The 23959-nt window shown below is 44.3% G+C and overlaps 2 protein-coding genes across 10 annotated transcripts in view; one reads left to right on the top strand and one right to left on the bottom strand.

The window, feature by feature from the left end:
• The window catches only part of ZBTB25 (zinc finger and BTB domain containing 25), a 22656-nt gene extending 6234 nt beyond the window's left edge, over nucleotides 1-16422 (bottom strand). Inside the window, exons 1-2 of one of the 7 annotated variants that reach the window (XM_031668062.1) lie at nucleotides 16323-16422; nucleotides 887-1066 (exon numbers count right to left, since the gene is read on the bottom strand). In XM_031668062.1, coding sequence (XP_031523922.1) covers nucleotides 887-1059 — 173 coding nt within the window. In that variant the 5' untranslated portion in view covers nucleotides 1060-1066; nucleotides 16323-16422. The other 6 variants (XM_031668058.1, XM_031668060.1, XM_031668061.1 and 3 more) reach the window with 6 other exon arrangements.
• Nucleotides 16422-23959, top strand: part of ZBTB1 (zinc finger and BTB domain containing 1) — a 26586-nt gene continuing 19048 nt past the window's right edge. For 2 of the 3 annotated variants that reach the window (XM_031668055.1, XM_031668053.1), the window contains exon 1: nucleotides 16422-16784. The gene's annotated coding sequence lies outside the window, so the exon portion shown is untranslated. The remainder of the gene's footprint in view (nucleotides 16785-23959) is intronic. The other variant, XM_031668054.1, reaches the window with a different exon arrangement.

The following is a 23959-nucleotide window of genomic DNA, read 5'->3' as shown; positions in this document are numbered from 1 at the left end:
AAAATAGGGAGGGCAGTAGAATTTACACTACAGGGCAAATACTTAGTGCTTTGGTATGGGATAAGCCTTCAGTAAATTTTAGCTATTTTTTTTTTTTTGAGACAGAGTCTTGCTCCGTCACCCAGGCTGGAATGCAGTGGCATGATCTCGGCTCACTGCAACCTCCACCTCCCAGGTACAAGTGATTCTCCTGCCTTAGCCTCCCGAGTAGCTGGGACTACAGCTGTCCACCATGCCTGGCTAATTTTTGTATTTTTAGTAGAGACGGGGTTTCACCATATTGGCCAGGCTGGTCTCGAACTCCTGACCTTGTGATCCGCCTACCTTGGCCTCCCAAAGTGCTGGGATTACAGATGTGAGCCACGGCAACTGGCCAATTTTAGCTATTCTTAGTTTCATTCTTATTTTCCACTATGGAGCCTACCCACTGAGTATAATTACTAATGTATAAAAAATTATTATAATTTAGCCAGGCACAGTGGCTCACGCCTGCAATCCCAACACTTTGGGAGGCTGAGGCAGGCAAATCACCTGAGGTCAGGAGTTCGAGATCAGCCTGACCAACATGGTGAAACCCTACCTCTACTAAAAATACAAAAATTAGCCAGGCGTGGTGGCACGCGCCCATAATCCCAGGTACTCAGGAGGCTGAGGCATGAAAATCGCTTGAACCTGGGCAGTGGAAGTTACAGTGAGCCGACATTGCGCCATTGCACTTCAGCCTGGGTGACAGAGCAAGACTCCATCTCCAAAAAAAAAAAAAGAAAAAATTATAACTTTACTTCTTAGGGTGACTCTGTAACAAAGAATTTCCAAAATGATATTATAATAAGGCTTATATAAATCACAATATTAAAAATTCTTATTTACAAAAACACATCCTTACCTTGTTTGGTGAATAAATATCATCTTGAAATAGTTAGAAAAAGCAGCAAGCACCGCTCTGTGGGCTTTGAAGTAAACATCTCCAATTGCAACTGTGCAATCACACAGAAAACCAAATTCTCGCTGCATGTTCAGTTGTTGGAGAAGAACAAGGCTATGGCTGGCAGTGTCCATTGTGGTTCTGAAAAAACGACAAGATAAATATATATAGGTGTGTATTTATATACGCATTACTTTTTATTAACATAAAATTGTCTACAGTTCACACAAACCTACAAAGTAACAAGGAAACCTAAATTTAAATGAAATTATTCAAGTTTTCCATCCTATTACTTTCACTGCAAACACGGCTAACACTAAATTCCTCCATTATGCCAACTGATATAAACTCTGCTGAACCATAAAATATGACCCTTTTTCCTCTGATAAGAAGATAGCTTGGTATGAGTGACACACGAAGACAGACCTGTCCTTTTCCATCTATGTGAACACAATGTTTCTAATCTTGTTTCCTCATTAGAAAAATGAAAATGAGATACTGATTCCTGCCTCAGAGTTAAATGAGATAACTTATGTGAAAACCATGTTGTAATGGAAACTGCTACTTGATGTCAGCTATATGTTAATAACATAACAGGGTATCCTGGCTGAGCTAGAGATGTCACTCCTCCTCACGGATCCTCTGGTACTCAGGGGATACTGGCCTCCCACCTCTCATCAAATGTTTAGGGGACTTATCAGTCACAGTAGCTCAGGAACCCTTAAAATAGATGTCAAGCCACATCCCCAATTTAATTGTGGCCCAAGAGCCTCATGAGAAAGAACTTAAGCCGGTGCAGTGGCTCATGCCTGTAATCCCAGCACCTTGGGAAGATGAGGCTTGAGCCCAGGTATTCGAGACCAGCCTGAGCAATATAGTGAAACCTCATCTCCACAAAAAATAAAACAATTAGCTGGGTATGGTGGCATGCACCTGTACTCCCAGCTACTTGGGGGGCTGAGGCAGGAGGATCACTTAAGCCTGGGAGGTCAAGGCTGCAGTGAGCTGTGATCACACAACTGCACTCCAGCCTGGGCAACAGTGAAACTGTCTCAAAAAAACAAAACAAAACAAAAAACCAAAAAAAAAAAACCACAAACAAAAAAGAAAGAACTTAAACCCTGATCTCATCTGGATTCAGATGCACATTAGAATGTAGGTTCCCAAAGGAAGTAGAAGGCAAGGTGGAACAACTGTCGGGGGAGCCTATATGAGGAAGAATATGCAGAATTCTGGCCGAGAAGCCGAGTATAAGCAGCAAAGACATTCAGAAGTGCCCTGGTTTCAGGCAGGTGCGAGACTATCTCATCTTCTCTACCCTACTGTGGAGAGAGCCCTGGTAGCTGTAGTATAAAGGGCATCACTGGGTGGCCAGGAGAACATCCTTTGAAAGAGCAGACACTGAAAAAAAGAATGAGGTTTCCACACCAGCCAGTTAGACCAAGGTCTAAGGAGGTCAGTGATGGAATGCGGGGTTAGCCGTCTGGAGACAGGCAGTGGCTTGGGCAGCAGACAGCTAAGTGATCAGTAATATAATAAATATAGCTAACATTTTATAGTGCTTCCTATGTGTCAAAAATTAGCCAGGCATGGTGGTGCATGCCTTAGTCCCAGCTACTTGGGTGGCTGAGTCAGGAGGACATCTTGAGCCAGGAAGATCGAGGCTACAGCGAGCCATGATCATGCCACTGCACTTCAGCCTGGGTGGCAGAGCGAGACCCTGTCTCAAAAAAAAAAAAAAAAGCCGGGTACGGTGGCTCACGCCTGTAATCCCAGCACTTTGGGAGCCCGAGGCGGGCGGATCACGAGGTCAGGAGATCGAGATCATTCTGGCTAACACAGTGAAACCCCATCTCTACTAAAAATGCAAAAAATTAGCTGGGCATGGTGGCGGGTGCCTGTAGTCCCAGCTACTTGGGAGGCTGAGGCAGGAGAATGGCGTGAACCCAGGAGGCAGAGCTTGCAGTGAGCCAAGATCGCGCCACTGTACTCTAGCCTGGATGATAGAGCGTGACTCCGTCTCAAAAAGAAAAAAAAAAGGTAGAATCTATTAAAACTACATATTTAATGTACTGATGTGGAATAATCCCCAAATTTTATTATTATTATTATTATTAGAGATGAAGTTTTGATCTTGTTGACCAGGCTGGAGTGCAATGGCTCCATCTCAGCTCACTGCAACCTCCGCCTCCCAGGTTTAAGTGAGTCTCCTGCCTAGCCTCCCAAGTAGCTGGCATTACAGGTGCCCGCCACCATGTCCAGCTAATTTTTGTATTTTTAATAGAGATGTGATTTCACCATGTTGGCCACGCTGGTCTCAAACTCCTGACCTCAGGTGATCTGCCCACCTCGGCCTCCTAAAGTGCTAGCATTACAGGCATGAGCCACTGTGCTGAGCCTAACAAAATAAAAATCTATATTGACAATTTCAGCATGTGAAAAACGTGTCTTAGAATCAATGAAATGATTATTTTTTGAATAATAATCAATTTTTTGAAAAAACTGAAGTATCTTAAATTAGCCTGATAAATTGTCTCAAAAAACAAAAACAAAAACAAAAAAACACCAAACCCTCAGATCATAAACATTTTCACCAGTTCTTCCCATTATGTAGTACAATGAACTACTGAACCACAGGGAAATGAGACATAGCACACTAATAAGCCACCCATATGGGAATCTTATGGTTAATGGTCTATGGGTAATAGTTAAATTCTTCACTTATTCAACAGATTTTTTGAAGAGCAATTTAATAAAGAAAAAATATGTAAAAGCGTGCATTGTACAAGGCATGGAGACAGAAAAAAATGACAGATGTTACACTCAAGATTACAGGCTCACAGGAAAGATAAAACATCAAACCATAATTATAATATGAAATAAATGCATTTAGTAGCATAGAGCAGTTAGAGAACATGCTATCAGAGGGAGACAAACACAGGCAACTCAATGGGAAAGAAGGCCAGGCAGAAAAAAAATAAAATGAATAAAATTACTGGGAAGAATATGAATATTTAGGTAACAGAAGGATTCAGTCTGGCATAGAAAAAAAACCAAAGTAACAGAAATAATGAGATGTGGTCAGCTCACAAAGGATACTGAATATAAGACTGAAAAGTAGTATAGTGTTTGAAATCAACTATCTAAGACGTTTGAGTAAGAACAGCATGATCAGTTACCTTACTCTGTGGGAGGGAGAACAGAGTGTGGTAGTTAAAGCTTGAACTAAAATCAGACAGCTTAAAATTTTAGCTCTGCCATTTACTAGCTGCATGGTCTTGGCAAGATACTTAACTCTCTGGGCCTCCATTTCACTTATAAAATATGGATAATGACAGTATCTAACTTAAAAGTTATTTGAATTTAATGATATAATGCACTTAGAAATAGTGGGCCCATAGTAAGTGCTTAATAAATACGAGGCATTATCATCATCACCATCATTAGGCATGAATCAAGACTGCTCTAATAGCAACATATAAAAAATATTAGCAAGGGAAAAGGCATGGAGAAAGAAAAGACTGGCTAGAAGCCTACTATGATATCAAAGTAATTGTGGTGGGAATGGAGGAAGGAATACAAGAGATACATTAGACACAAAACTGACATGACTTGGCAACAGATTGGATGTGGTCACCACAGAGATCAAATCAAAGGTGAGTCTCAGAATTCCAGCTTGGGTAAATAGAAGAATTCATCCATTCCTTCAGATCACATTTTCAGAGTAACTGCCACGTGCTAGGTGTTGATATAAAGGCAGAGTCCCAGAACATTAGAGAAGTAGTACAGAAACTGGCTTGATAAGAGGCTCCCACCTCAAAAAAAAAAAAAAAAAAAAAAAAAAAAGGCCAGGTGCGGTGGCTCACACCTGTAATCCCAGCACTTTGGGAGGCCGAGGCGGGCGGATCACCTGAGGTCAGGAGTTCGAGACCACCCATGGTCAACATGGTGAAACCCCGTCTCTACTAAAAATACAAAAAATTAGCCAGACGTGATGGCGGGTGCCTGTAATCCCAGCTACTCAGGAGGCTGAGGCAGGAGAACCGCTTGAGCCCGAGAAGCAGAGGTTGCAGTGAGCCAAGATCACGCCATTGCACTCCAGCCTGGGCAACAAGAGCGAGTTCCGCCTCAAAAAAAAAAAAAAAAAAAGAAGAAGAAGAAGAATAGAGGTTTCACCTCAGACACCCTGAGCTCCAAATGTCTACCAGATACCTAAGTAGAAATGTTATGTTTAGTGATCAGCAGAGACAAGAAGCAGGACTGGGCTCTAGAGAGAGCAGAGCCGGGGAGGGAGAAGAGGCCTCTAAAATGACAAGGCTGAAGTAACCAAGTATGAAAATAATAAAGTAGACTAAAAAGTAGAATGAAATAAGAGGGAAAAAAGCTAAGAATGAATCTTTGGAAAACAGAAAAGACACAATAAGACAGAGAAGGAGAAATAAGAAAACATCGTCATTGAGGAAAAGCAATGACCTTGCAGAAAGGAGGTGGCAATGGTGCAAAATAACTGACGAGAAACATGGGGGTGAGGCCCATTACAAACATGTCGAGTGTAATGACCAAAAGATTCCTGGTGACCTCTGACAATAGCACAGGAAAGCAGCAAGGGCCAAATATTTGACTGCAGGGGATATTAGAAACCAGAGGCTAGGCCAAGCGCAGTGGCCCACGCCTGTAATCCCAGCACTTTAGGAGGACAAGGTGAGTGGACTACTTGAGGCCAGGAGTTTGAGACCAGCCTGGACAACATGGTGAGACCCCGCCTCTACTCAAAATACAAAAATTAGCCGGGTGTGGGAGCATATGCCTGTAATCCCAGCTACTTGGGACGTTGAGGCCGAAGAATCACTTGAACCCAGGAGGCAGAGGTTGCAGTGAGCTGAGATCCATTGCACTCCAGCCTAGGCAACACAGCGAGATTCTGTCTCAAAAAAATAAAAATAAAAATAAAGAAACCAGAGGGCATAAAGCCTAGACACAGACATGACAGGACAAGACAATAAGGGAGCTTCAGATCAGAAGAAGACCCAAATGCACCTCTTCCCTTTACATATGAAAGAAACCTGGAGTAATAAACTCTGAAACTTACATAGAGCACTGAAGTTTACACAGAACTTTCATATACAATAATTTATCTACTTCAGATTAGATAATTTCTATTAATCTATCCTCAAATTAAATGACTTATCTCTTCTATCTGCTCTGTTAAATCTATTCAAGATTTTTGTTTCAAATACTGTATTTTCAGATATAAAATTTTCATTTCGTTCTTTTTTAAAGTTTCTAGTTCTCTGCTGAGATTTCCTATTTGTTCACATATACAACATTATTTTGCTTTACATCCTTGAGCATAGTTATAATAGCTGCTTTAAATCTTCTCTGCTAAATCCAACCTTTGGCTCATTGTGGGGTCAGTCTCCACTGATTAGGGTGATGGTTTCTGGATTATAGCCTAGATATTGTGATTAATACAAATGACTCTAGATTCTGTAATATTCTTCCAAAGAGTGTTTATGTTTTTGTTTTTGTAGACAATTACCTCAGCTAGACTTAAACTCCAAGTTCTGCCTCCCCTGTGGTGGACAGTAGCTAAAATCTCTGCTCCTCTAGCCTTAAGTGTGCTGTTTGGAGGCTGCTCCACACATGTACAGTTCAGGGGTTTGCAAGAAATTCAAGCAGAGTTTATAAACAGTGTTTGGGGTTCTGCCACTCCAACATTCTTTCTAGGATTTTCTCCTGCACTTTCCAGCTGCGTGATCACTGTGAGCTCTGTCCCCATTTCTTCTAGAGAGATTACAGGTTGTTATTACAGTTGTAGCCACCTCTTCATATCACCAGCTGGGACCTATGCCAGTCTAAAAGCCATAAAAACAGAAGCTTATTCACTGCTGTTCTCCTCTTCCAATTGCAGACCTCAATCTAGTTTCTGTAATTCTCAAATGTCACCTAGTCATTTTTAAAACTTTCATCAGCTGGGCACAGTGGCTCACGCCTGTAATCCCAGCACTTTGGGAGGCAGAGGTGGGCAGATCACCTGAGGTCGGGAGTTCGAGACCAGCCTGATCAACATGGAGAAACTCCGTCTCTACTAAAAATACAAAATTAGCCGGGTGTGGTGGCACATGCCTGTAATACCAGCTACTCCAGAGGCTGAGGCAGCTGAGTTGCTTGAACCCGGGAGGCGGAGGTTGCGGTAAGCCGAGATCGTGCCACTGCACTCCAGCCTGGGCAACAAGAGCGAAACTCCATCTCAAAAGGGGAAAAAAAAAATTTATCAAGTTTATATTTATCTGCAGGAAATTGTCCTGATAGGAACTATTCAACCATTGCCCCCTCCTCCAACATTTTGTGTTTTTTTTTTTTTAAATGAAAGCAATTTATTAGAAAATAAATAAAAGAATGGCTACTCCATAGGCAGAGCAGCCCTACTCAACCATTACTGTTTATCAGCAGTTCTAAAAACCTGTGGTCTCATGATCCATTTACACTTTTTAAAAAAAGTATTACAGGCTGGGTGCGGTGGCTCACACCTGTAATCCCAGCACTTTGGGAGACCAAGGTGGGCAGATCACAAGGTCAGGAGTTCAAGACCTGCCTGGCAACTTGGTGAAACCCACCTCTACTAAAAATAAAAATAAAAATAAAAATAAAAAAATAGCTGGGCATGGTGGCATGTGCCTGTAATCCCAGCTACTTGGGAGGCTGAGGCAGGAAAACTGCTTGAACCGGGACCTGGGAGGAGGAAGATGCAGTGAGCCGAGATCACACCACTGCATTCCAGCCTGGGCTACAGAGCGAGACTCTGTCTCAAAAAACAAGTATTACAGATTATGAAGAGCTGCTGTTTATATAGATTATATTTATCAATATTTACTATATTCAAAATTAAAAGACTTTAAAATATTTATTTAAAATAGCAATAAACCCATTACATACTAACATATTTTTTCCTTAAAAAACTTTCAAAAACAAGTGAGAGGAGTGGTATTAATTTACATTTTGCAATCCTCTTTAATACCTGGCTTTAACAGATGCAGCTGGACTCTCTTATCTGATTCTGCATTCAATCTGTTGTCATATGTTGTTTTGGTTCGAGTATATTGAGAATCTGTTCTTACATAAGGGAGATCCTTATTGACCCATGAAACCTTCAGTGGCTCCTTGGACCACACTGAGAACCACTGCCCTACACTATCTTTTTTTCTTTCTTTTTTTTTTTCTTTTAAATCTTGTGAGGTAGTAGAGCAGGTACTATCAGTTCCATTTTATGGCTGGGAACCACAGGCTCAGAGAAGGCAGGAAACATACCTGAAGTCAAACAACTAGCAATTAAATGGTGCTGGTAATACCTCAAGACTGACTTTAAACCCAGGGCCCTTTCTTTAAAACCCCATCTAGAACTTTCAACATTTATACTGTTGGCAGATTTTGCAAATATGTTGAATCAAATAAGGGAGTAAACTTTTCAAGTGTATAAAATGAAACAAAATCTATTAAAAAAAAAACACCAAGTACACATGAGATGCGTTCAAACTTGTTTTGCATAATAGACCTTTGATGTTGTAATATATCAGATTACTTCAAATCAATAGCCCCATTCCAGTGCAAAGTTATTAGAACATTTTCTAATACAACCTACTTTGCAAACTATTAGCTAGACTTTTTGTATAGCCTTTGCTCATCATTCTTTGACTGTCTATTTTATTTTCTCTAGTATGTGAAAAAGCTAAAGTTTCCCATGAATACAGAAAGAGCTTAGAAGTTACATTTGAGACTTTCTGATGAGAATTTTAAGATGTGAGAGAAATTACGGAAAAATAATGTATCATTTTATTATACTTATAAATACTAGAATCAAAATGTAAGAGTGCTACCTTTTTAGAAGTTTTATCTGTCATCAAAGTGATACATTATCATAATATGTTTAGCATTGATATTTAAGAGATTACAAAAACCTTCTTTACCTTCTAGATTGTAGTAACTCTGGATTACTTCAAATTAAGATGGAACAACTTTATACTAGTATCTATGTTTGTTTAAAGCTGGCTTGATAATCAATATATATCTTTGATTCTTATGTATTTAGAAAAATCTACTGTACTAGACTGGACTCTCAGATCTATGGTAGCCAGACTGATATCCTGGACTACACAGCTCTTCATTCTCTCAGGCTGTAAGAATCTTTAATAAAAAAGGAACAAAAAGAGCAAGATGACTGTTTCTGTAGGAAAACAGTCTTAGATATTTTCTCTGTCAATGCTTACCACTGAGACTTTATGATGAATTATCATTCAGACAAGGAGACAGGAAAGTTGGCAGAGGAATATGTACAGCTTTTTTGAGCTACTTACTCACGGCTATAAATACAAAGGCAAAAGCAAAATATTTCAAGTGCCATATGATAAAAGACTTTATATAGCGACTAACTTTTTTAATGGAACTTTCACATGACTGTAGAGGTGTGACATTTTATTACCTAGAGAATGAAAAAATGTTTGTAGAAATCATTTTATCCTGAAACAGAGGTTCTTATTGCTGACTATACTGTAAAACCTTCTATGAAGAGCTGTATTGATGTCTGAGTCCCAACCCAGGCTTAGCCCAAACAGAACTGAATTCCTAGGGGTGAGGCACAGACTGTTTTTTTTTTCTTTTTTAATACAGAGTGTCGCTCTGTCACCCAGGCTGGAGTGCAGTGGCGTGACCTCAGCTCAATGTAACTTCCGCCTCCTGGATTCAAGTGCTTCTCTCTGCCTCAGCCTCCGGAGTAGCTGGGACTACAGGCGCCCACCACCACATCTGGCTAATTTTTGTATTTTTGTGGAGACAGGGTTTTGCCACGTTGGCCAGGCTGGTCTCGAACTCCTGACCTCAGGTGATCCACCTGCCTTGGTCTCCCAAAGTGCTGGGATTACAGGCGTGGGCCACTGTTCTCGGCCAGATTCTTTTTTTAAAAAGCTTCCCAGGTGATTCTAACATGACACCTCAGTTAAGAACCACTGCTGGCCGGGTGCAGTGGCTCACGCTTGTAATCCCAGCACTTTGGGAGGCCGAGGTGGACGGATCACGAGGTCAGGAGATCGAGACCACAGTGAAACCCTGTCTCTACTAAAAATACAAAAAATTAGCCGGGCATGGTGGTGGGCGCCTGTAGTCCCAGCTACTCAGGAGGCTGAGGCAAGAGAACGGCGTGAACCCGGGAGGCAGAGCTTGCAGTGAGCCGAGGTCCAGATCGCGCCACTGCACTCCAGCCTGGGCTACAGAGCGAGACTCTGTCTCAAAAAAAAAAAAAAAAAAAAAAAAAAACCACTGCCTCAGAGGAACAGGGGACCAAGGAAACCCAAGAAATTATTTCACACTCTACAATTACAGTGATATTTAAGAGACTATAAAAAAAAACCTTCTTTACTTTCTAGATTGTAGTAACTCTGGATTAGTTCCAACTAAGTAAGATAGAACAACTTTATACTAGTCTCTATAAATAAACAATTCCTTAAGAGCATTCAAAGTGTGGAAATTATGTTGACTACATTAAATGAACAAATATCAACAACTGTAATTCTAATTGTAACCTTAAAATATTGGCCAGATTGGCCGGGCGCGGTGGCTCATGTCTGTAATCCCAGCACTTTGGGAGGCCGAGGCGGGCAGATAACGAGGTCATGACCATCCTGGCTAACGCAGTGAAATCCCAATTCTACCAAAAATATTTTAAAAAGTAGCCGGGCATGGTGGCGGGCACCTGTAGTCCCAGCTACTTGGGAGGCTGAGGCAGGAGAATGGCATGAACCCAGGAGGCGGAGCTTGCAGTGAGCCGAGATCACACCACTGCACTCCAGCCTGGGCGACAGAGCGAGACTCTGCCTCCACTGGCCAGATTAAGAAACAAAAGTGCTCCATGGCCGGGCACAGTGCCTCACTCCCAGCACTTTGGGAGGCTGAGGCAGGTGGATTATCTGAGGTCGGGAGTTCGAGACCAGCCTGACCAACATGAAGAAACCCTGTCTCTACTAAAAATACAAAATTAGTCAGGTGTGGTGGCACATGCCTGTAATCCCACTGCTTGGGAGGCTGAGGCGGGAGAATCGCTTGAACCCAGGAGGCGGAGGTTGCGGTGAGCCGAGATCACACCACTGCACTCCACTCTGGGCAACAAAAGTGAAACTCTGTCTCAAAAAAAAAAAAAAGAAAGAAAAAAAAGAAACAAAAGTGCTCCTAAACTGGCAACCCGGCATGGGTGGGGAGGCAGAGGAACACACTATTTTCAGCCTTCTTTTCAAATAGTACTTAGGAAAAAGAAATATTTACTCTCTTACTCCATTACACCTAGATTGGAATTCATAACATCTAAAAGTGATATAGAAATTCCAAATCTGAAAATACTGTTTGAGGTAAAATCTGCTATAATTCCAGACATCTGCTTATTAAGATATACTGAGAATGTTAGCAAAGAGGGTACGAGGTGGAGGTGGTAGATGATACAGGAAGAGTAGTTATGCTCTAGAAACCTTAAATGGAACTGGGAAACATTAGTTTGGGGCCTCCTGCCTGTTGGCAGACATAGGCAACCTCCAAGCACTTCTAACTCCCATCTAACCAACATGACATTGTAGGATGCCTGATAAAGCCAAGCACACAAGAAAACTAACAACAGTGAGCACAAATTGTTAACAGACCTTTAAAAAAAAATCAGAACCCGGAGAAAGAAAGGAAAAGATTCTTCTTAGTCCATTAAAGACAGACCAAATTTCTAAAAGAAAAAATAAGGTACTCGAAGGACAGGAGAAAGCTGGAAAATTACAATGCTAGTACAGACCTAGACAGTACAGACAAGAGTAACTAAAACTTCTGGATACAGGTAAACTAATATTTCTTTCGCAATGGAACGGTACTCCCATGAACCCATTACTCAAGTGGGCTAATAAAACCCTTTGCTTAAAGTGCCTGGAGATTTCAGGAAAAACAAAACATCCATGCATGACTGATTTGTAACCAGAGAAGAAATGAATTAGAAAAATATCAAAAATAACTGAAAACTCTTAAGTACTTTTTCTCCCAATAAAGCGCACACACACACACAAAAGAGAAAAAATTCCTGTTAGCAAAGGGAAAGTAGAAGTGTAAATAAAAGCCTGTAATCCCAGCACTTTAGGAGGCCAAGGAGGGCGGATCACCTGAGGTCAGAGTTCAAGACCAGCCTGACCAATATGGTGAAACCCTGTCTCTACTAAACATACAAAAATTAGTTGGGCATGGCGGCAGACACCTGTAATCCCAGCTACTTGGGAGGCTGAGGCAGAAGAGCTGCCAATAAGGGGGAAAAACTCAAATGTCCACGGATAATCAAATGGATAAAGAAAATATGGGACAGGCACAGTGGCTCACACCTGTAATCCCAGCACTTTGGAAGGCCAAGGTGGGCGGATCACTTGAGGTCAGGAGTTCAAGACCAGCCTGGCCAACATGGCTAAACCCCGTCTCTACTAAAAATACAAAAATTAGCCAGGTGTGGTGGCAGGCGCCTGTAATCCCAGCTACTTGGGAGGCTGAGGCCAGAGAATCACTTGAACGCAGGAAGCGGAGGCAGCAGTGAGCCGAAATTACGCCGCTGCACTCCAGCCTGGGTGACAGAGGTAGACTCTGTCTAAAATAAATAAACCAGAAGTATAAATAAATTTAATAAATAATCCTGAAACTGGTGTTTCTTCTTCCTCCTCTATCCCTAAGCAGGTTCAAATAGCAGTATCTTTCCTTTCTTAAGGAGAATACTACTATTCTGGTTATTTTCAAAACCTATTATTATAATAAATACTATATGCAAGGCCTTGTGCTAAGTGCTGTATATACATTATCTCTTAAAATCCTCACTGTGATGACTAATGTATTATTTTCATTTCCATTTTACAAATGAGGAAAAATCCTATGCTTAGGACACACAATCAACAAATGGTATAAAGCGGAGATAAAAAGCCAGGTCTGTCTCCATAGCCTGTGCTAATAAACTGGAGCAGTATTTTCTTAGCTTTCTCTCCTTAAAAGACTGAAGTTCACATGCTATTTGGAATAAATATGCAGAAAAGGGGCACAGGAAGTGGTGTAGAAAGAAGCACTTTATAACTTATCAAGATAAGAGCACCTGCACTGCTTGTTTAAAACAAGGAAAAACCCTGCAATAACATAAAACCCCCAACTCTTTTCTGGCCCTGTTATTGCTAAAACCGACAAGTTGGTCAGGCACCACCTACGAACCATAGTAAATAAATCACTTTGGTTCAGTAGTGGGGAGGGCATTATGCAACACTTCCCAGCACAGTCCTGGCCAGGATATTTTACGGCCAAGGCACTTGGGCCCCTCCTCCCCAGCTAGACAGCCTGGCTCCTTCACATTCCCCTCAGGAGATAGGGTGGAAGCTCACAGCTCCATTTTGTAAGGCATAGAGGGCAGCTGAAAGTCCTGCTTGGCCTCTCTGGGCAACCACAGGCGCCAATAAATCAGCCACAGGCGATTCTCTCATTCCCTTCCTGGCTGAAGCAGGAGCAAGACATAATGCAAAAGAGCACTGATTGGACTTGAGAGATAAGCAATCTAGGCTTAAATTCTACTGCAAATGACTATATCACCACAGCCCAGGTAATGGCCTGTTTCCTCAGGCTTGTAACATGAAGACAGTACCATCTCCTTTTTGGTAAAGATACAAAGTTCATCTATGAAAGCAGCTAGTATGATACTTCCCCCACTGCAAGTATTCAGTAAACAGCGGCCAACTTGAGCAGAATCCATCTCTAATACATGCAAATAAGACATTCAAGGTAGGACTGGACAAAAAAGGTGTAGCAGGTTATGTGGGTTCCTCTCTGCTTTCTTCCTGACCATACCTTGATACTTCATTGATTGCCAGCTCTCAGAACTAATCTATTCCATGTCCTGTCCCATCAGTGTTCTGTTCCCTGTTAAGGAGCTGATGTCCGATAACGGATTCATGATTTGCCCTTAACTAAAATATATGAAGATTGTTAAAGAAGACTTTGATGCCTTAACATAAGCAACCAACCAATGCTGCAAATAATGGTTATTCTTGAAGAGAACAGCAATGAAATTTTCAAGGGTGGCTGAGGGGTGAAGCCTTTTAGTTCCAAAAATACACCATAGCTGGCCTACCTCACCTAGAAATACTATCAAACCCACACAGTGGCCATGCCTGACTTCTCCATAATCTGAATCAAGCCAAGTATAATGACCTCCGCCGGATACATTCTCTACAGGTGAGTGGGGTAAACTGGCACTGCGGTCCTGGCATAGTGGAGAGTGCAATCACCAAGGTGTCTGGAGCCTTGGAGTCTTAGCTATCAAGAGGTGTAGCTAGCTCCAGTTACATCACGCTCTTTAGGCCTGGTGTCTTCTCTGTGATGATCAACAGATTTTCTGTAAGGCACCGCTCAGCTCTAAAATTTGAGATTCCAAAGTGTACTCTACACACTTGATAGTCTTGTGAGAGGATCAACAGCTGTGCCAGACGAACTTGAGTTTCAAGAGAAAGAATGCCAAATTTAATCCCTTGGGGAGACCCGGGCGCTGACTGTTGAAACATGCTAGGTGCTGTCAGGTTCTAGGTACTACGCTGTGCTATGCGCTGCCTCCGCAACTGATAACACCTGATTACTCCAAATAATGAGTGCCAGAGAAGGCGGTGATGGGTCAAGCTTCAAAAAGAAAAACTGGGCCGGGCGCGGTGGCTCAAGCCTGTAATCCCAGCACTTTGGGAGGCCGAGATGGGCGGATCACGAGGTCAGGAGATCGAGACCATGCTGGCTAACACGGTGAAACCCCGTCTCTACTAAAAAATACAAAAAATTAGCCGGGCGAGGTGGCGGGCGCCTGTGGTCCCAGCTACTCGGGAGGCTGAGGCGGGAGAATGGCGTGAACCCGGGAGGCGGAGCTTGCAGTGAGCTGAGATCCGGCCACTGCACTCCAGCCTGGGCGACAGAGCGAGACTCCGTCTCAAAAAAACAAAACAAAACAAAACAAAACAAAACAAAACAAAAAGAAAAACTGGATTTGCTTAGAACAAGATAAACATTTGAAGATAGAAAATAAATTATGAGGGCGCGGGGGAAGTCTTCTTGCCCTAGAAACTAGGTAATCACAAGCTGGGAGTGGAAACACTAGCCGCAGCGTCCTCGCAGCATCTGGAAAGTCGCCCGCTCCTAAGAGCGGTGGGCGCCAAGCGGGGGAGGCCGCAGGCCTATTGGGGTTTCCTGCTAGGGGTCGCACCCGGACCCGCAGTACGGACGGCTCCGCAACCTCGCGGCACCCCGTGTGCCACCCTGAATCAGGCCCCGGCGGCCGCTCCTAGGAGCAGCAAAGGGTGGTTCTGGGTATTGTTGGCCCAGCGCTCACTTGCGGATGTATTTTCCTCCTGTGCCCTGCCTGACATCTCAATGGGACCAAAAACACCCCTCTCCCCAGCTACTTGCATCTCTCCCGTGACCGGTGCAGCTGCAGGCCGCCGCCCTGGGCGGCTCGCGGCGGGAGGGACTGAGACCGGGGCAGCCCACAAGGGCTGGGCCGCGTCGCTTACCCAGATGCCGCCGCGGCGGCAAGCCGACTCCTCCGTGCAGGAGGGGCGGGCTCCCAAGCCGCGCACAGCAAGCGGTGGAGCCGGCTCACGCACCCCGCGGCTGGCTCTCGCGCGGCTTCCCGCGCCGGCAGCCCGCGATGGCCCCACGTGACCGCGTGTCTGGTAGCAGGGGAACGAGGGGCGCCAAGGCCAGGGTGTGCGTGCGTGCGTGCGTGCGTACGTGCGCGCCCTCCCGCCCGCAGCCGGGCGGGGGTCGGCCCGCGCTCTGAGCGCTGCCGCTACAGTTCGCAGTCGTGACTCTGTAGGCGGAAGCACAGGGACGAGCCTGAGCGTCACAGGCTCCCCACAAAAAACCGCGTGACCCGGGGACTTTCCCCAGGGTGTGCAAAAGCACAGGCACCCCCTCAGTTCTGGGGTGAAGGTGGGGGTGGGGAAGGATGCGCCCGCGTGTTCGCTGGGGAAGGGATGAGGGCGCGGGGCCAGGGAGGCCGAGCCGCGGGAGCCTGGGTGGAGAGGCGGACTGGGCGAGGTGGGGCAAGGCGAGGGAAGTGACTCAGGGCCAGAGGCGGACAGGCCCACGGAAGGTGGGGTGGGGGGAGCGCGGGGACTAGGCGACCCTGACCCGACGGGACAGAGCGAGGTTGCTGAAGCACTCGAGGCGGACCGCGAGGGACGGCCCAGCTGCTGGGCCCAACGGGGCAGGGGTCTGACATCTGGACAGAGTGGGAAAACAGCCGCGCATACTGCCCTGGGGAGTCGGGAGGAGCCCAGTCACATCCAGCTGTGCAAACAGGAGGAGGAGGAGGTCCCAAGCCTACCCTTGAGAGAGGGGCGAGAGGGGTGGTCAAGCCGCCGCTGCCGCGACGGCCCCCGCGGTGCGGGTTGCGCCAGCCTCCTCGGAGCCCGACGCAGAAACTTGTTGCAACAAACAGGCGACCGCGGGTGCCCCTAGCAGCCAGCGGCAGAGTGGGTGGGCGGGCGAGAGGGAGGGGAAGGCTGGCGGACGCCGCAGCGAACTGGTGGGCAGACCCGGAGTCGCCGCGTAAGCGGGGCCGGCTCAGTGCGGTGCGGCAGGCGCGGCTGTGCGGCAGCGGAAGTCCTTTGTTGCAGCACAGTCCCTGGCAGAGCCAGAGCCTCTCCGCGCAGCCCAACCCGAGCGCCGAGCGCCGCGCGCCGCCGCCACTGCAGCTCGCGGCCCCTTCGCCTCCGCCCGCCTTTGCCGTGGCTGATTTGCCTTAAACTCCCTAAAATCTCCGCAGCTCTGGTTCCTGCTGCGGCCGGTAAGTATTTGCCAGTTGTGGGGCTATTTGCGCAACTTTCGCCCGGGCCGGAGGGCGACGGGCCGCGGGCCTGGCGGAGTGCGGGGCCGGAGCGGCGCCGACCCGTGCGGGGAGCCGGAGCGCGGCGGACGCGTTGCAAGGACCCGGTGACGGGCGGCTGCCAGGCCGCCTGCTTGTTGCCGGCGCGTCAGGTCCCGGGCGTGCGGCCTCCCTGAGTCGGAGGCAAAGCCCTTACGGAGACTAGTTCCCAAATTAGTTACCTTCTTTTCTTTCTTTCTCTGCCTTTATTTTTTTCGAGGGGGGAGGGGAGGTGTAGACGGGAGGCGGGAGAACCCGGTTGATTGACGTGCCTGGAGCCCGCTTCTCTCAACTTACAGCTGCGGCTCCGCGGCGGGTGGGAGGGGAAGTGTCCCGGAGCCCGAGGCTGCAGACTTGGGCGCGCTCCGAGGGAGGAGGCGTAAGAGCCGTGCAAATTCTTGCTACGCTGTTTCCCACCCCCTCTCGCCGGCACACACGCTTTTTGTTCAGTAAAAAGTGGAAGGTCTGAGTTTGGGAATTTTAAGTGGAAAAGATCTGTTTCCTGGGAAGGAAGTGCTTTCGCTTGCAGCGGTGGGCGCTTACTTAGAAGTTCGGTAAATATGTTGGATGCAGATCGGGAGTCGTTTACTACTAAAGTATGTAGGCAAGGTCTGAGCTCAGCCACCCCACCCAGTCTCCCTTTCTACCTAAGCAACGCGTGTACATGATCTGAAGGGTTGACATGACATTTTCTAAATTGGGCGCATCAGGAAGAGTTGATGAAAATCCTTGACGTTTTCCGGGGATAGGACATTTGTATGTGTGTGATAATGTTCTTAAATCGAGTTTCAGTGTGGCGGTGCACGCAGATTCTTCATTGGTGTTAGTGTATTTCCATACGGTATGTATCACTACAAGAACAGTGTTCCCTTTGACACTCGAACCCAAGGAATGGTCCGAGGCTTTTTGAGGCAACCTAGGATCAATGTCTTGAGTTGAAGTTGGAGGCACTCTGAAGCAGATTTGGTGAAGGATGCAGTTCTTGTAATTTACAGAGCAATCACAGTCTTCTTTGAAACGGAGAAATTAGATTCCATGAAATTTTATCAGTGCAGATAGATATGATGTGGAGAAACGGGGAAAATTGAGTACAAAAAGATGAGGCTTGAATGATGGCTGGCCATCATTTGCTCAGAACCTCAAAACTTTGCTTTTGAATCACTTGCTGGATATCTAATAAAGTCTCAATAATAACTGGATGACTTTGGGAGCTAGAAAGGGGCTTACTCCTCTTAAAGAAACAGGAAACTGGGCCGGGCGCAGTGGCGCACGCCTGAAATCCCAAATGCCGAGGCGGGTGGATCACCCGAGGTCAGGAGTTCAAGACCAGCCTGGCCAACATGGCGAAACCCCATTTCTTCTAAAAGTACAAAAATTAGCCTGGCGTGGTGGCGGGCACCTGTAATCCCAGCTACTGAGAAGGCGGACGCAGGAGAATCGCTTGAACCCGGGAGGCGGAGGTTGCAGTGAGCCGAGATCGCGCCACTGTACTCCAATCTGGGCAACAAGAGTGACACTCCGTCTCCAAAAAACAAACAACAACAACAAAAACCAGGAAACTGAAGCATAGTGGAGGTGAAATGCTTTTACAAAGGTTAGTAGACACAACGTCTACAGTAGAGCCTTCAGTTAACCTCTTACATTCATTTTATGAGCAGTCTTTCTCCATTAATACCACATTTTCATGGTACTGAATAACTCGGGTAGAGCAGTCTTTCCTGAAGCCTTTCTATTCTTCCCACTCCTAATATGATGGCCTACTTTTTCGAGTTTTTTGTGGGGAAGGGACTGGTGTATCATTGTCAGAGAAAAGAGAAACCATATTTAACCAGGGCCTTAGCAGGGCATGAGCGCAGACACAGCCACTTGCTCTTGACCTTGTGCTTTGATCTCACTTTAACACTTCTAAATTTTTGTACTGCTTCCTCATTCTCCTCTTTTGCCAGGCTCTGGGGAAGATACAGTTCATGGACCTTTTTAAGAGTATCTCGTTTTATTTGTAGCCTCATTTCCCTTTCTAATGTGCAGGAGAAAAGAAGTACCTGCTTTCAGACTTGCCCTCTAGCCAGGAAAAGCACTAAGCCTTTGCTCTTCACCTTCTGGTGCAAAGGAGAGGAAACTGTTGATACAGAAATACAGAAAAATTCCCGTAGATTTTTGTTAATAAGCTGCAATCTGTTGTCTTCCCAAAAAATTGAGATATATTTGAGAAACATCTTCTTGAGAGGTCACTTTGGTCTCTACAGAATGTTTTCTCCTGACATTTTCTTCTGTGCTAGTATCTCATGCTAAAACGGAAATTGTTTTTTCTCATATTCTTATGTGAACCAAATTAAGGGTTATTCATGTCTTTTTCCTCAAAATGTCTAAGTAATTTTTTATTATAAAATCCATGCTCTTTGTAAAAATTCAGCCTGTACTGAAGTATATAAAATACAAAAATGAAAGTCATTTTGACTCCCACTTCCCAGAGATAATCACTGTGTACAGTCAATTCCTTGTTTAAAACCTGGTTACAGCTGTGCTGCTGTGTGTGCCTCACTCTGCCTGGGGATGGCCTGTGGTGATTCATGGACTCATGTTCTCTATTCACGTTACTCAGGTTGGTAAGAATTGCCAAGTAAAGGAAAGGGGAGTGTTTTGCATTGGGCTGATTTAAAATTATTTGATTAAGTAACTGGGCTGCTATTTTAGGTTTGTCCTTATTAAATACTTACCGTATCATGGTGGACTATTTTTCATACTTTGTTTATGTTAATGTTGTTGCCCAGCCTCTGATGGATTGATTTACAGCAGCCAAACACATCAAAACAAAAGCAAACCCTCAGCTTTATAGTTTCATAATTTATAATTAGGAAGGAGTGGGTATACTTGCCATGAAGACCACTGCCAGTATATCCCTATGCTGATATACGATGGGGTTCCTCTTGATCAGCACCAAAGATTGCATGCTGAACATATGGAAAGGAAATTAGGAGAAAGAAGGGTCAATGACTGCTGTTTTCAGATGTGGCATGGAAGAGACTGATATTGGGGAGGAAGCGGCGGGGACTCACTCCTTAGATGTGTATTTAAGAATGAACTGTGAAGAAGTTGATGATGATCTAAAAACAGAGCCCCAAAATAGTACATAGAAAGTTAATTAGAACATTGGTTATTTGAGGCTGTTGGGGACATGGGTGGTTTTTATACTACTCTCTTTGAATTTAAAATTGTTTTCAAAATAAAATTTGAAGATTAAAGAATTATTAACCAGATTTTCTTTTGTCTATATGAGATGCATGCAGTCCTTTTCAGAGATAACTGAAGAGCTCCATCCCCACTTTGAAGTATTAGAAGAGGCATGCTCTGGTGGACAGTGGGGAGTTAGCAGATGGAAGGGGATTTAGGGAAGGGACAGGACCTTCCTGCAAGATGGGGCAGTGAGAGAATGATGAGAGCTTTTAGATTCGTAAAAAAGGTGACTCAGGGAGGCTTAGAATGTTCCAAAGGGGCACTTCAGCTAATAGTCATATTTAGAAGAGTGTTGTCTGGTTTACACAAACTGAAACTTAGGGCTTTGAATCAAGAGTCTCAGCTTCTACTTAGAAGATAAGCAGTTTCAGGGAAGTCAACCACTGAACCTGTTTCATTTACAAAATGAGGATAATAAAAATACCTATCTCAGGATGGTTATGAGATCAGTTGTATTAATATACGGGAAATGCTTTGTAAATTTTCAACTACTATGTAAAAGTTGCCGTGATTGAAATAAACAAAAAATTGATAAGCAAAATAAAACTTCCGTGTTTAAACATGTATTCATTCAAAAACTCATCAAATATCAACTAAATGTCAGACATTTAGTAATGAATGAGATACTGCCCTGGTGTCAAGGAGCTTACAGTAAAGCAGGGGAGCCAAATAATTGCAATACCTGCCTTAAGTGTGTAATAGAGCATCATAGTTTGGATGATGCATTATTGGTACCATATAGTTGTATGTATAGGCTGTTTTGGCAGCACGGAAGAGAGGCATCTGCCTCACCCTAAGATCAGAAAAAACTTCCCAAAGAGGCCAGGCACAATGACTCTCCCCTGTAATCCCAGCACCTTGGGAAGCCTAGGCAGGCGGATTGTTTGATCTCAGGAGTTTGAGACCAGCGTGGCCAACATGGCGAAACACTGTCTCTACAAACAATACAAAAGTTAGCTGGGCGTGGTGCCGCATGCCTGTAGTCCCAGCTATTCGAGAGACTGAGGTGGGAGGAACGCTTGAGCCTGGGAGGCGGAAGTTGCAGTGAGCCGAAATTGCCCCATTGCACTCCAGCCTGGATGACAGAGCCAGACCCTGTCTCAAAAAAAAAAAGAAAAGAAAAAATACTTCCCAAACAGGGTGAGCTAGACATTGAAAAGGTTTGAAGCAAAGGAACAGCATGTGTGAAATGGCAAGACTTTTGGGGTGTTAGGTTATTTGGGATGAGGGGGAATCTTAAGGCTTAAAAATGGAGTTAAGTTTCTTAGAATGAACATACATTTTATGATACTTTTTATTGGTTTCATTTTGTTGAAGTTTAATTATATGATTGTGATGTTTTCAGGATTTTGGTTTGAATTAAAACTGGTGCCACAAAATTGGAAACAATACAATTTTTTAAAAAATGTGTAGGATCTGGCTGGGTGTGGTGGCTCACGCCTGTAATCCCAGCACTTTGGGAGGCTGAGACAGGCGGATCACAAGGTCAGGAGATGGAGACCAACCTGGCCAGCATGGTGAAACCCCCGTCTCTACTAAAAATACAGAAAAAAATTAGCCAGGTGTGGTCATAGTGGTGGGTGCCTGTAGTCCCAGCTGCTCGGGAGGCTGAGGCAAGAGAATGGTGTGAACCCGGGAGGCGGAGCTTGCAGTGAACTGAGATTGCACCACTGCACTCCAGCCTAGGTGACAGAGCGAGACTTTGTCTCAAGAAAAAAAAATGTATAGAATCTGCTCAAAGAAGGAAACTGGGTAATCCCTCCCATCATCATAGAGCTGCCTCACCAGTTATTCGTTTAGTAACATTTACTGAATACTTAATATTCCAGAGAAATGAAAAAGCCAAAGTCCTTGTCTCAGAGTTGTTCACAATCTCATGGGGGAGACCAACACATAATTATAACCAATTCTTATTTAGCATTTACTCCCTGAGAGATACTACTTAACAATAACTCCTAAGAGGTAGAAAGGATTACCATCCCTTCTTAGATGACAGAAGTGAAGCACAAATTGACTAAGCAGCCTACTCAAGGTCACACAATAAGTGGCAGAGCCAGAATTTGAACCCAGGCAGTCTGGTTAGTTTGTGCTTTAATGCTTACTTTATGTAGCTGTTCTGATTATTAAAATACAGTGTAAAAAGTGCAAAATAGAGAAATAATACACAATGAGATCAAAACCTAAAATAGTGGGAGAGGAAGGTGTTACAAAGGCTTTCTGCAGGAGGTGATAAACTGATTTTTAAATGATACGTGGGAGGTTCAGACCTAAAGAACCTATTGGTATGAGTAAAACGGGAGGGGAGGTAAGAAATTCATGAAGCATGCTGGGTGTGTGTGGAGGAGGGTGAAGGTGGTGACGAGCAGTTTTATGTTGCTTGAACATGAAGTTTGGAAGCAGGCACTAGCTAAACATGTAAGACTAGATGAGTGGGCATGGGGGGCTTTGTATGCCTCAATAATGATTTTATACTTTAGCCTGAGGATATGTGAGGGGAACCATGGTAGAATAGTGTGATATGATTTTTCTTCTTCATGAATCATCTTCAAAACGGCATTGCTCTTGGAAGGAAAAAAATTACCTGAGAGTGAAGGATTTGAGGGACTGGTTGAGAAGCCTATTTTAATAACTCAGGAGTGGTAATAGAGGCCTTATGAGAACAGGAAAGGTAGGGATGGAGTAGATGGGCAGATTTGTGAAATATTTAATGGGAAAATTGGCAACACTTAATGGTTGATTATGAGGGAGAGGTTCTAGGCAGCTCCCAGGGAGTCTAGGTGATTGGTACATAGTGGTGGCAGCTGAGACAGAATATGGGGGAGGGGCATTTTTAAGTGGGTTCCAGACAAAATCAGATTCCACAGAATTAGTACTTTCAAATAGAAGTCCTACAAAACGGACCCTAAGAATACTAATGCTATGGGCAATAAGAGATTTCCTGGTGAAGCACATTTGGCTGAAAGAGCCTACTGTTTACACAGTGCCCTCTGGTGGTCAGAAGATGCTGTGCTGCCTCTTTAGCATGAATGGATTAAAATGTACTTTTCCTCCTCTACTTCTGGAGGGAGAGGGGAATATTCCAGAAGCCACTGTGTTCCTTCTGCTTTCTGTGTGGATAAGTTCATTTCTTAGAACTATAATGCAACTGAACTACAGGAACATCTCAGTTATTTGTAAGTTATATGGTTGGCAACCTCAGCTATCCAGTGCTTTGGCCTGATGCAAAAGAGGAAGGAAATTTGATCGCCTGTCAACAAAATTCAGGAATTAAAACTTTACATCTTATGAGCATTTCCCTAGGTCTTCAGAAGATGCTGTGCTCCCTCTTGAGGATGAATGGATATGTAGATTCAATTTTCAATGAGTTTTTGTCTAATTTCACAGCCAAGAAGAGATTGAAATGGTGGGCCACAGAAGATCAGCACACCTTTAGGAAGTGACAGTTGTTGGCTTGCAAGTAAAGAGACAGAAAAATACTAACCAGCCAACAAAGCACAATCTCCAAAAGCATAACAGTCTGATCTGAGGCCATTTTGTGTAGATGCAAACAACCCTTGCAAATTTGAACAACTACTGTATTTCAGCAAAACATAATTGTTTCAAAGGAGAAAACAGCCAGCCAGGTGATGCTATATGTGTAGGCTGCAGTTAGAGTAGTATGAAGAGCCCTAGACCAGGATTGAGGAGACCAAGGTCTTATCCTGACAGCCACTAAAACTAAATGTGACTTTGAACATACCACTTAATCTCTTAGGGCCTCAGTTTGCTTTTTGATCTGTAAAGCAGTGGGTTGAACTTGATCATTTCATAAAATTCTATAAACTATAATTATGACATTAATTTTTTAAAAATTGTACTGTGCT

The sequence above is a fragment of the Papio anubis genome, chromosome 7 (genome assembly GCF_008728515.1).
Source record: "Papio anubis isolate 15944 chromosome 7, Panubis1.0, whole genome shotgun sequence".
NCBI classification, from domain to species: Eukaryota; Metazoa; Chordata; class Mammalia; order Primates; family Cercopithecidae; genus Papio; species Papio anubis.
Note: the sequence above shows the minus strand (reverse complement) of the source record. Positions and strands in the feature narration are given on the sequence as shown.